The sequence below is a fragment of the Convolutriloba macropyga genome, chromosome 8, assembly GCF_964194025.1.
Source record: "Convolutriloba macropyga chromosome 8, txConMacr16.3, whole genome shotgun sequence".
Classification (NCBI taxonomy): Eukaryota; Metazoa; Xenacoelomorpha; order Acoela; family Convolutidae; genus Convolutriloba; species Convolutriloba macropyga.
The window spans coordinates 37,678,868-37,692,635 of record NC_134475.1 but is presented as its reverse complement, the minus strand read 5'-3'; the positions used below and the strand labels follow the sequence as shown (position 1 = coordinate 37,692,635).

General features: G+C 35.7%; 1 protein-coding gene across 2 annotated transcripts in view; it reads right to left on the bottom strand.

The window, feature by feature from the left end:
- The window catches only part of LOC142344713 (uncharacterized), a 67,950-nt gene extending 56,506 nt beyond the window's left edge, over positions 1 to 11,444 (bottom strand). The window contains exons 1-3 of one of the 2 annotated variants that reach the window (XM_075396585.1): positions 11,327 to 11,444; positions 10,942 to 11,099; positions 1,810 to 2,024 (exon numbers count right to left, since the gene is read on the bottom strand). In XM_075396585.1, the coding sequence (XP_075252700.1) occupies positions 1,810 to 2,024; positions 10,942 to 11,099; positions 11,327 to 11,384 (431 nt within the window). In that variant the 5' untranslated portion in view covers positions 11,385 to 11,444. The remainder of the gene's footprint in view (positions 1 to 1,809; positions 2,025 to 10,941; positions 11,100 to 11,326) is intronic. The other variant, XM_075396587.1, reaches the window with a different exon arrangement.
- Between the last annotated feature and the right edge of the window lie 2,324 nt (positions 11,445 to 13,768).

The window sequence follows — 13,768 nt, the reverse complement described above, 5'->3', positions numbered from 1 at the left end:
AAATCTTCCTATTACCCCAACATTAATAATACGAGAAAATGAACGAATTCTCGACTATTATCGTAGTTTTAAGGACTAAAGCATAAATGAATCAAATCAACTTTTGTTTTTTCTTCAAAAAACAAAACCACCAAAAATTTGTATGCCACTCTCTCTGTTTATGGTAAAATTTTATAAAGCACACACACACATGATTTTTCAGGCCATCAAGGTCGTAAAAAAACCTACAATTGCATCACACAGGAATAATACTTTTCCAGCATTAAAATTTGGATAGGAATTCTTAAGCAAGATTGCCTAGATTGTAAGGCGGGCAAACAATGCCAAAACTCTTAATGTCAACTCAGCAGTCATTTCTAGAATTTTAACCATGCTTCAATCACCGTATTTCAATGAATACCAAAAGATCAATTGTACCCTCTTTGGACGAAAATTCTTAAATTTATGTAGTAATTGACGGATTATCGCAATATGTTGCTCTACACCCATCATCCCTGTCGTACTTCATTATATTTGTGTATTCTTTTGCAGTGCGCGTGCTTATTGTTTTACGAGTTGAGTTGAATTTCGCGGCGCCAGATCAGTACTTATGAACCTATGACCAAACAAACCTGATCACGAGGTGGGAAACAAAAGTTAAATGAATAAAGATAACTCCTGACAGGAAGTTTGAACAAGAGGATTAAAAAAGAAATGAAGGGCAAATTGAAATGAACTAAGTAAATATATCATATGAATTTTACCGTACCAAACAAATAAGATGAAGATACATACTTAGGTATCACATACCCCTTAATGCGAAAAAAAATTGTACTTAAAGGGCAATTTTATCTTTGCATATATCAATAAGAACAACCTTTACAAATTAATACCTGGTCTCCAGTTAAATAAATAATGACCATATATGTACTGGTTATCATATCTAATAAAAGAATAATATTAAAATTATGAGTTCAAAAGTTTTTTTAAAAAGTTTAAATGATGGTTCATGAGTTTCAATCATAGTTCTCCTGGTTTTCCGCTTCATACATCGTCATTGATCTGACGTCATCATCAAGGGTTGGAGTGTGCTGATCAACTAGAGGCCGGACTCGTGGATCAGATCGAGACACTTATCCAACAACACTTTAGATATTATCCTCCTCGGGTAGCAGATTCGCAGTTGTATAAACTGTTTCCTCCACCGATGCAGATGGAGGTTATGCAAAATGAAGTTTTTGAGGTTGGGAAACTGCCTGATAGAACAATTTAAAAAAATAATACGATTATTTTCAGATGGACATATGACGCACACGGTGCTTCATAAAATTTTCCTAAGAAACTCACGGAAGCGCAGTAAAAAATGCGATTGTTATTTAAGTCCTAAAAGTGTGCACAGTCTTCTGGTTGAGGATAAGTGAAAATCAATGAGATATTTTTAGGGAAATTAGTTGTTTATTAGAGCCACTACAATGCATCTTTTTAGCCTAACCTGTATGGTCATTTTTCTGCAATTGAACTTTGAGCTTTAATCAAGGGTGCTGCAATACTGAAAATCATCTATCCTCTGAGCTTACTGAGTAAATATACATTTTACATCCCAGCGGCATGCACTGTTTTTTTTACATAGTAACGTGTTATATAATAACAGATAAATAGGAATGCGGAGACAGATCCAAACCTTTATCATGTACCGCTGGGAATTCTTATCGTGAAAGTCTTGATTACTATCTTATCAGATCCCACAAGGTGTATCCGCGTACATCTATATAAGATTGGTTTCGAGAAAATTTTCCGATTATGGATATTATAAAATCATTTTGTACATACTTGACACCGATTACGAGATCCTGGTCCATTTCAATTCCAGCTGTCTCAGTGTCATAATTGTCATCGTCACCTTCATCTTCTTCCTCTTCCTCCCCTTCCCACTCCTCCTCTTCTAACAGGTTGCTATCCTCATTGTACTCATAGTTATCCTGTGTCTCAGCTGATGCAGTTCCCTGGCTCACAGAGTATGAGTAGTCGAGTGGAGTTATCCCCTGTCATCACCATCACCAAATAGGACAAATTATTACTGTCAATTGAATATATTCAGCAGAAAGCAAGCGTCCCCTTAGACTTTTCAAAACGAGCAACTGCTCAGTTGCATCTGGAGATTATCTTGAGAGTTTGATTTGCACCCCCTCCCCCAGCTTAGTGGTTTTATTATGTATAGCACCCACCTCAAAAATACAGTAAATATAAACCATAATAGGGGCTCATATTTTTGAGGAGATTGGGTACAGCGGGAAAGACCCAAAATTTGTTGGGGTATTTATTATAAATGGGGGAAGAACAAATATCACTCTTTAATATCACGCTTCATTTCGCCACCAAATCTATTGAAAAAATTCGCAACTGATAACGAAGAATAATTACAACCCAGAAGACTCATGTTAATGTTTATGGACAAAATTGAAACAATTTTTTTGCTTCAACAGGCAAAAGTTAAAAAAGCAGAAAAAGTAGGTAAAAGGGATCTACTCGACAACGATCTACTCGACGAACTGAACAAAATGAACAAATGGGCCATGAACGGCAACAAAGGAAATTACAGAAACGAAGAGAGCTCAGTTCTCAATATCTGACCAGATTCAGTACATCAGCCATTTTTTGGTATCAGTGTAGATAAAAATACAAAATATCAGAAAAAATACATAATTATGATGCATCCAAAGATACTTTCACCGCAAATATTTCTGCATTGGTTGAATCATAACATTGTTTTATTAAGAAACAGATAATCGTCATCAAAGTAATTAAAACGGGATGTGAACCATTGACAAAAAATGTTTAAACATGTTTAAAATGTTTATAGAAAATGGTTAAACAACCCAAGCGACCTCAATCATATGAGATACAAAAAAAACAACGCAAATTGACAACAAAAATTATAAGAGATGAAAAACAAAACCCACTGGATAGAATAGTTGCCAACAAAAACATTTTTGCAGCATATAATGAGCTAGTTAAAGGAAAACAAAATATATCATACGAAATTACATCTAAGCAATTTAACGAGCGTTCAGTCAACACTAGCAGGAAACTAGCTGAAAATTTAAAAAATGTAGATCTCATGTCGATCCCACATAGCAAGATAGCTAAGTCGTTTGTATTCTTTCACATCAAATCCAATGAAGTATTTTCTGCAGGCCATGACGGCATTACCAACAACATTCTTAAATTATCTACTGTCGTTATTAATTAGTTTTCAGCGAATTTATAACGAAATGAGTATAAATAAGTCGTATTTCTCAGATTCACTCAAAATTGCAAAAGTAACTCCCTTGTATAGAAAGGGCGACATGACAGATGCAATAAATTTTTGGACAATTAGTCCCATAAGCTCGATTGCCAAAGTATTTGAGAAAGTTACTCAACAAAGGATGTTCCCCTTTCTCAATAAGCATAAGTTATTGTCACCGGAGCAATTTGGGTTTTTACTTTAAAAATTGTGCGTAAAAGCATTTTTGAAGTTCACAGAATACATTAGAGAGGCTATGGATAAAAGAGAATTGGGTTCGGCTTTTTTGTGAACATCAAAAAAAGCATTTGATTCAATTAATTATAAGAAGCTCTTCTCTAAATGAAATCAATGGGATTCAGAGAAATGTCTTACAGCTTCTTGTTATCTAATTCGAAAATCGAGTCCAATATGTAAAAAGTGATCAAGGTACTTCCTTTTATGAAAAACTAACTTGCGCTGTTCCTCGAGGATCGGTTCGGGGTCCGCTCTTTTTCCTCATTTATATAAACGACTTACCTTAAAAAGTAACTGTAAAAACAATTCTATTTGCTGACGACACAATTTTTTACATTAAAAACAAACGCATCACATATTTGACCAAAGAGATAGACAAGGCCAGATTATTGAAAATCAATGATCAATTCATAAGGCAAAAAAATGGCAGTTCAAGACTTTTTGCTCAAATAAACAATCAAATAATTGTTTCAGGGAAAAAATAATCGAAAACGTGAATCGTTGTAAATACCTAGGGGTGATAGTAGACCATAAACTAAATTTCAAAGAACATATTAAAAAAGCTCGTAAAAAAACTTACAAAATTCCGTGGAATTGTATATTGAGATATATATTTTTTCCGCCAAGTAACCAATTATTTTCTACAATGCATGTGCAAAGAGTATAATCGAATTTGGTATTCTAATTTATGGTTGTACATCAAAATCCCACCTAAATGAAATCCCGAAATTACAACGATTTATTGGAGCTAATTTGTTTAAACGAAAATATGATTCAATCAGTTATTTGATGGAATTACACAAAATTTGTTCACAATATATTATTTATCTTCACTGCCTTTTTTCATGTTTTCCAAAATTTCTCAGCAACTGATAAAAAGACATCCCGATGAAACATCGTTATAGAACTAAAGCAAAATCAAAGGGTTTGAGGTCGCCCACTGCAATGTCATCAGTGGTAACGGAAAAATCTGTTAAGAATCTTGAACGCATAGCCTTTAACATACTCAGACCTCTTGAACTTATCCCAACAGAATTAGCTGATACGAAATGCATGAAGAGCTTCTGTTAATTTTCTCGAAACCTATATTAAAGATAGTTAACTGATAAAGCAGTTTTTTTTAAATAGTTCTAGGAAAATTGGGTTTCTGTGCAGTAATTTATAGTTAGGGTTACCTTTAGTCGAGCTTTGTCGCTCTTCGGTTATCCTTCCAAGGTTTCACAGATGCTAAATTCTTTCTGTTTTGTTAACCTTTTTACCTTGGTAAAAGAATTCAATTCAATTAAAATTTGAAAAACAGTCTGGCAAATCGTCAGAGCGAACTATGAAAACTCTCGTTGCTAAAAAATTATCCTTTTTTTCTAAACATTTTTCTTTGAATTTATAAAATTTATCTGTATTAGTAGATGAACCTAGCTACAACTAGACATTAAAGCAACTCAATGTTTCTTTAGAGTTTCTAATTTATGGTTGTACATCAAAATCCCACCTAAATGAAATCCTGAAATTACAACGATTTATTGGAGCTAATTTGTTTAAACGAAAATATGATTCAATCAGTTAATTGATGGAATTACACAAAATTTGTTCACAATATTTTATTTATCTTCACTGCCTTTTTTCATGTTTTCCAAAATTTCTCAGCAACTGATAAAAAGACATCCCGATGTAACATCGTTATAGAACTAAAGCAAAATCAAAGGGCTTGAGGTCGCCCACTCCGATGTCATCAGTGGTAACGGAAACATCCGTTAAGAATCTTGAACGCATAGCCTTTAACATACTCAGAACTCTTGAACTTATCCCAACAGAATTAGCTGATACGAAATGCATGAAGAGCTTCTGTTAATTTTCACGAAACCTATATTAAAGATAGTTAACTGATAAAGCAGTTTTTTTAAAATAGTTCTAGGAAAATTGGGTTTCAGTGCAGTAATTTATAGTTAGGGTTACCTTTAGTCGAGCTTTGTCGCTCTTCGGTTATCCTTCCAAGGTTTCACAGATGCTAAATTCTTTCTGTTTTGTTAACCTTCTTACCTTGGTAAAAGAATTCAATTCAATTAAAAATTGAAAAACAGTCTGGCAAATCGTCAGAGCGAACTATGAAAACACTCGTTGCTAAAAAAATTATCCTTTTTTCTAAACATTTTTCTTTGAATTTATAAAATTTATCTGTATTAGTAGATGAACCTAGCTACAACTAGACATTAAAGCAACTCAATGTTTCTTTAGAGTTTCTAATTTATGGTTGTACATCAAAATCCCACCTAAATGAAATCCTGAAATTACAACGATTTATTGGAGCTAATTTGTTTAAACGAAAATATGATTCAATCAGTTAATTGATGGAATTACACAAAATTTGTTCACAATATATTATTTATCTTCACTGCCTTTTTTCATGTTTTCCAAAATTTCTCAGCAACTGATAAAAAGACATCCCGATGAAACATCGTTATAGAACTAAAGCAAAATCAAAGGGTTTGAGGTCGCCCACTGCAATGTCATCAGTGGTAACGGAAAAATCCGTTAAGAATCTTGAACGCATAGCCTTTAACATACTCAGAACTCTTGAACTTATCCCAACAGAATTAGCTGATACGAAATGCATGAAGAGCTTCTGTTAATTTTCTCGAAAACTATATTAAAGATAGTTAACTGATAAAGCAGTTTTTTTAAATAGTTCTAGGAAAATTGGGTTTCTGTGCATTAATTTATAGTTAGGGTTACCTTTAGTTGAGCTTTGTCGCTCTTCGGTTATCCTTCCAAGGTTTCACAGATGCTAAATCCAAGGTCTTTCTGTTTTGTTAACCTTCTTACCTTGGTAAAAGAATTCAATTCAATTAAAAATTGAAAAACAGTCTGGCAAATCGTCAGAGCGAACTATGAAAACTCTCGTTGCTAAAAAAATTAACCTTTTTTTCTAAACATTTTTTTTTTTGAATTTATAAAATTTATCTGTATTAGTAGATGAACCTAGCTAAAACTAGACATTAAAGCAACTCAATGTTTCTTTAGAGTTCGTCAGGAAACCATATAATAAAAAGAAAAAGTAGAGAAAAAGCATTAGTCAAAACGATGCAAGTGAACAAACGACCGCGGCAATTTTGCTACCTGCCACGCTCAAGTATTACTAAAAATTCGCTCCGAAATTAATTTTGAATTGACTGCAACATCTTGAAGAATTTGATTAAATCTATAAGAAAAGACTACGCTCAAAATCGTCTCATATTTAATGACAACATAAGCTCAATAAAAGACATCTGATTATATCAGAGTACATGAAATTGCCACTAATATTCTAATAATTGTTTTTTCAATGTTTGAAAAAAAGACAAAAAACTAATTAAATAGCTGCACAAAATTCTATAAATCGAAAAAGGATCAACACGAATCCGTGATCGTATAGTGAAATCTCAAGGTGACCACAATCAGAACTCACGAGCAACAAGCAGTTTTCGGTAGCTTCTCAACAAATTGGGCCTCCTAACGAAGCTCTAAAACATAGCTTTTCTAAGTTCACAAAAAAAATATCCACAACCTTTGTAATTTTTCTATAAGTTTAATGAACAGTTAATCAACTAAAAACAGATCTCAAGCAATCTTCGCATTACTTCTCAACATTCATTTTAAAAACTTCAAACCAAATGATACTACTGGTAAAATGACTGCTTAAAACTTAAAGGTAAAAATGGGAGAAAAATAAAAAAATGACGGAAATCGCGAAAAATTTGCTTGAACTTTGGCTCCAATTTTTTTTGTTTTTAAAAATAATATGACTAATCATGATTTAACATACCTTGCTAAGAAAACCGCAATTTGTTTAAAATGATAAAAATTCGAACTTAATTTAAAGTAATTTAATCAAAATTACGGCTAAGTTGCATTAATTTGTGCCCAATATTGGTCCTAAAACTTTCCTAACAAAGTTCGTGAAGTTTCTTCTTGGTGTGAAATTTTAAACGTAGAGAGATTTAAGTTAACACTACACACGCTATTCTTGAATTGTATCGGAGAAGTAAAAAAGAGGCTTACCAAAAAAAGGTGGGGTTAGCATAAAGTTCAGAAAATTTGAGAACAATCAGTGTATCAGCTAGGTGGCAGCCAATCATTTACTTCTATGTCAATGATATCCTGGAAAGTCCAGAAACTAGTTTTAGCGACTGCCTCATCCACTTATGCGACTTGTTTTAAAAACAAGAAAGAAAATATGAAGTCGGCATATTAGCAGGTATTCATATTGGGATTTTAAAAATTTCAACCAACCTTGCAGAAAAAAATTAATATTTTTTCAAAATACATAACGCTTATTGAATATCAACAATCTGTTGTATGTTTTGCAATGAACCCAGGTTAAGACCTAATGGTTAAATTGTAAGAATTTACAAGTTTTTTGCAAAAGATGGTTAAATTTTCAGAAATTGCAAGTCCAGTTGTTAACTTGTAAGTTTCTTGTGAGTTCGTTCCAGTTGAGTTCAACTCTTATTGGTTAATTCAAATCTAGATTCAGTCATTTACCGTAGAAGACACGTGGGACTTAGTTGCTCAGTTTGGATAACAATACATTAGAACCTAAGTTGACAAAACAGTTACATTTTAATTTTATCGTTTAGAGGTCGTTTTGCAAATCAATAAATATTATATCTCCATTAGTTTATTCATGATTGGTTCCTTTAAAATGTTCGTAAATTTTATATTTTTCGATTTTGATTGAAATTTCAAATTCAGAAGTCATTATTTTTCTCGATAATTTGGCTATCCTTCATTTTTATATCGGTTTTTTATAGTTTTAATTCATACTTTTCCATATTCTGTATTTTTTGTATTAAACATCTGCTATATTCATATCTTTCAACGTTTTATTGTTTTTTGCTAGAATATAGGCAGAATTGTTATCTTTTAGCAACATTCTATAAACTTATGTAAGAACATATGTTTTATGTCGAATGTTTAACTTGTAAGAACCAATGGGTCTAATGGTTAACTTTCAAGAGCCTTATACGTCGAATGTTCAACTTGTACGAACTTTTAAGTCGAATGGTTAACTTGTAAAAACCTGTAAGTTTTTGGAAGAAAAACGTGCAAGACGGATGCATCGTCTTGTAAGAACTTGCAAGAAACTTACAGGATTTTACAAGTTAACCATTTGCATTCGACCCGGAAGTCCCGACATTCATATCACTTTTATTCAAAAGTAACTTTAACCACCAATAAATTTAGCTATAACAACTTGAACCCAAATCAGCTACGATTAGGTACTCTAATCGTGTCTATCAATATATGGGCCCTTATATTTCATAAATTCTGATCCGGCTTAAAAATTTCAAAATTGCATTATAGGCAGAGTAATTTAAAAATGTAGTGCCACAAAATTTTGTTGGACAATTCAATATAATTACGAGCGAACATTAAAAAGAAAGTGTTCAATTTGACGATGCCAAACTTTAGTAGTTGCTTCGGATCGGAAGAAGAGACTTTACAACTCTCAAGAAGGGATGGAACGATTTCCAGAGGCATCTAGCTCCTAATTGTCTAATATTTTCTGAACCGAGGCACGTCAATGGGTTGAAAGACAGACTTTTAAGATACAGCGAGGTTTAAACGAGATATAAACGTTTTAAATGAAGATTAGATCTTATCTGGCGGCGCAATTAGACCTATCTAGGTAACGAACGTTTGATCGCACGAAAGTCTGGTGAATGCACGAAAGTCTGGACATGGGCACTTTACGTCTGGGACCTCATCTTGGGAAGACAAGGAAATACTAACGACTTGACGTGGATCAAAATTGACATGACAATGAAGAAAGAATGGTTTTGAAGAATGGTGACCGAGAGTTCCGAAAGAATAGATTCAAAGTAAAGAGTCAACTATAGTTGCCCGGCTGCAGTGAAGTAAAATGAACCTCTGAATGGATAATTTATCAGACCACAAGAACAGAACTTGTTACGGCACTAGGCCAATCCCAGTGGATTTGGGATACTTATATTTGTTCATTTCGATTATCCTCGGTGATCCTCCTGGTCGAAATTCTCTAAAAAAAGATTATCTTTTCGGACAATATTATAGAGGTGTGAAAAGACAAACAAATTTAATGGGAAGGACAACATCGAAAGAGTACTGAATCTCAACCACACATTGCAATGACAGACAAGATAAACTGTTAACAGCTCAAAATGGCTTCATGATCACCAAAAATCAAGCAGTAATTGTCTCAACAACATGAAAAGCGTCAGTGTAAAAGTGCTCTAACTGTTACGCCTTCCGAAAAACAGGGAATGCCGCAGAACTTTTTCAAAAAGAATACAGTGCGCAGTTTCAAATATAGAAAAATATCTCTGGCTCATGTTGAGAAGTGAGCATCGCAATTATACAGGCTCAGCTTCAACTGGATGGTGATGGAAACGCATGTGATGGGAACAGATTCTTAATAGCAAGCAATTGTGACTTAGTCATATTAAAGCAGCACCAATCCGGTTGTAAACCACAAAAGGCTGGTTGGCAGATGTCGAAGTGAGCAAAATAAGCAAAAACGAAAAATCAGTAGGAGAAATGAAGTTCAAGAATAAAGAACTAGAAATCAAGATGAAAGACCGAGAGAAATATAAACAGTTCATAGCTTAAATATCATCTGAGACAATAGAGCGTTCTATTGAGCAACTTTCACTAAGTTTCGAAAGAACAAATGGAAATAAAAAAAAGCAGTAGAGATAAATATCTAAACAAAAGGCAGAGCAAAAAAGTCAATTAAACAATTTATACATGCCTAGCCTAGTAGTCGAATATGGGCACTACTGTTTTTGAAAAAGCAAATCATGTTTTGACAATAAACATTACGATACTTAAACTATTCAAAAAACTCTTTGAAAAAAAAACCTGTATTTTTAAGTGATAGAAGTTTCATTTGCCAAACTGATGCCGAGTGGAGCTAAGTGGAGCTTAAGCAATCAATCAAATGTTTGCATTGTCAGATTAGGTTCCACTTTCAATGTATTAACATAGTGAAAACGAACACGAGATACACGCATCGGGCATATCTGCCCGTGACGATTTGGGTTTACCTCTGCATCGTAATGTCTGGGACGGTCTGGACATAGACACTTTCCGTCTGGGACGGTCTGGACATATCGACTTTCGATCTGGCACCTCAACCTGGGGTTATATATTTATGCATTATGATTTGCTACGCAATGCACTTATTTTGTAAGGGTGGCGTAACTTACTAGTGGATCTGTAGCGGAAAAAAGGTCTTTTCCATTATAGCCCCCCACAAAATTATAGCTCTCATTATGGTATAATTACCATGCTTGGGAGCTATACATCATTGGACCACTAAGCTGGGGGGGGGGGCTATAATGGGAAAGACCCGGAAAAATCTGAAATTGCAAAAATCCATAATGTCAAAAAGTGAATTTTTCCTAGAATTTGTCCCATTCCTGGTATGGATGATATGGCTGCTGGTTGTTGTAATTACTCTCTCCTTGTCCAGAATAAAGAGGAGCACTTCCTTGCTGTTGGTGGTGGTGCTGCCATTGACTAGCTGAGGGGGGTGCATGTCCACCGGCTTCATTTCTTCGTCTTCTCTCATCTTCAGACCCTATTACATCACTTCCCCATGGCCACCTAATAGTTAACTAACATCGTCCTCTTAAAAAAGCTCCTTGTGGAGTCTTCGAAGTAATGCCATTCCTTCCTCCCCCACAAAATTACAACCCTCATGATGGTATTTTTGGAGTGAGGTGGGCAGTATACGTTATATGACCACTAAGCTGGGGCTATGGGAAGGGTACTCTTCATGAGGAAGTGAATGAGAAGTGTTGAAACCTCTTCGGTCTATTTGGTTGTTGGAATTCCTCGTCGGGTTTCTGATGTTTCGATTCATTCTGATGAAATTTAGGTCATTGAGGATAAAGGGACACAAAAGAGTGCACGTGCAAAATAAAAACCATAATCAACCAAAATACTAACATGCAGTTGACAGGTCATTAAAATACAATTGCAATGGAATAAAAGGGATCTTTGCCGTTTGTGCCCCCTAGTACGCTATTCTCCCCCCAGTTACACACTGCACACTAAATCTGGGTCTTTCCTGTTATAGCCCCCCCCCCCCCCCCCCCCCCAGCTTAGTGGTCAGATAACCTATAGCCCTCCCAATCATGGTAATTATACCATAATGGGGGGCTATAATTTCATGGGGAGGGCTATAATGGGAAAGACCCCTAAATATTTATGTATGGCACGTGCGTCTGGGGGTGCAAATAATATGAACCACTAAGCTGGGGGCACAAACGGAAAAGACCCGTAATTAACACTGAGCACGAATGGATATTACACAAGAAATATGTGGGTTCCATTGTTGCTGTCTCGATAGTTCTGAACCTGGACGTAACGAGACGAGAAAAATCGGGTCTTTCCCATTAAAGCCCCCCCACCGAAAAAAAAGCTACCCATTATGGTATATTTACCACGATTGGGGGGGGGGGCTACAGGTTATCTGACCACTAAGCTGGGGGGGGGGGGGGGGCTACAATGGGAAAGACCCGAAAAATCGGTGACGCCGTTATTATCTAAGCTGGGGGGGGGGGGGGGATGGAGGGACGGAAAAGATCCAATAAAAGCTTTAGGAAAGAAAAAAATAGCTCCTATTAAGGCATAATTACAGTTTGTGGGAGGGCTATAGTTCTAGCAAGCTGAAGTCTACAATTTAACAAATTCAACGAGCCCAAAAAAGTTTTAGCAGTTTTCGATTCAGTTGCAAAAATAAGGGGATCTTTTCCGTTTGAGCCCCCCAGCTAAGTGGGTGCATATTATTCCCCCCAGACACACGTGCCATATTTCTAATTGCTCTCAAACGAAGCTGGTAGCAATTATATCAGTCCTGTCGGTCTTTTTATGCGATTTTTCGCTTGACCGATTTTTCCTCTGACGCTTTTGACTTTTCGTCCTCAAAACGGGATAAACAGGAAGCGCCCAGCGGACATTAAGTGCTTATAGAGCCTTTCAGCTCTGCTTCAGCTCAAACTGTTTCGGAGACTTATACTTATGGTGTGAAGGGCGGAAGAGACCCCCCCCCCAGTTGTCCCCCGCCACTATTGCCCCCCACCGCGCTGTCGCCCCACAAACTACTATTGCCCACCCCCTCCCTCTCCATCAGCCCCCGATGCAGCCACCACCCACCGTGGTTACGTTCGAACAACCGATCGCTAAAAACACGCAATTTTATATTAATTTTAACAATTTATTTCAAGCTTTTTGAAATTCTTGTAACTTTTTGAGTTCTTCCGCCCTAGTTGTCAACTAAACTCTTCTAGGATTTTATAAAATGTTACTGCATAATTTTTATTGGTAGTGGAATGGTTTCAACATTTTAACATCACGAATTTTAGCATTTTTTGACCAAACGATTAAATTTTTTTTTCAATTTTTTCGGCATTTAGTTTTCGTTATTCAAGTTTTTACAGACCCAGGGGCCAGAAAACCTCCTTAAGGGTTTAATAAAAAATAAATGCAAAATTTTTTATTGGCCATGGAATAGTTTTAGTTTTTTATTGTCACGAATTTTAGCAATTTTTCGGTATAATTTCCAATTTTTTTCAAGTTTAATGTGTGATGCCTTCTGTCACTGACTCTGGATGCAACAACAATCATGCTGATGAGACATTAATGTGTGGGATATGACGGCATCCGAGATTGAGCAAAGGCTTGGAATCTTTTGAAAGAGAGATTTCAATGTGTGGAGACAACGACAGTGGCAACTTTAGTGGCTCAGCTTGCTCGACTGCAGCACGAGGATTCTAAGGATTTGGATTGCTTCTTTATCAGAGGACAGGAGTAGCTCAAAAGGCTACAAGAAGTAGGGGAAAAAGTCTCAGAGACCCTTTTCAACACCTTGGTCCACAATGATCTGCCAAGGAAATATGAAGTTTTTGTTATACTGGAAACCTTCAACCCGGTAACGAACTTCACAGAGTAGAGGAAAAGAAGAAGACACCTTGCTGGTGGCCAAACAGGTAGAAATCAACTGAAATTAAAGCTTGCAAAGCAATATGACGCTCGTCTATGTAATCAAAAACGCACTTTACCCCCCCCCCCCACCTGTGCGTTTTTAATTGCCTGATCAATAACGCACACCTCGACCCGGGGATGCCAGAAGCAGAAGCACTAGTTAATCTGATTAATTTACAAAGCGCCTGTATTTTTTGAATCGGTTATACCCGCAGGGCGTTTCAATCCAAATATACCATGTGCTGAACTAAACCACGATAT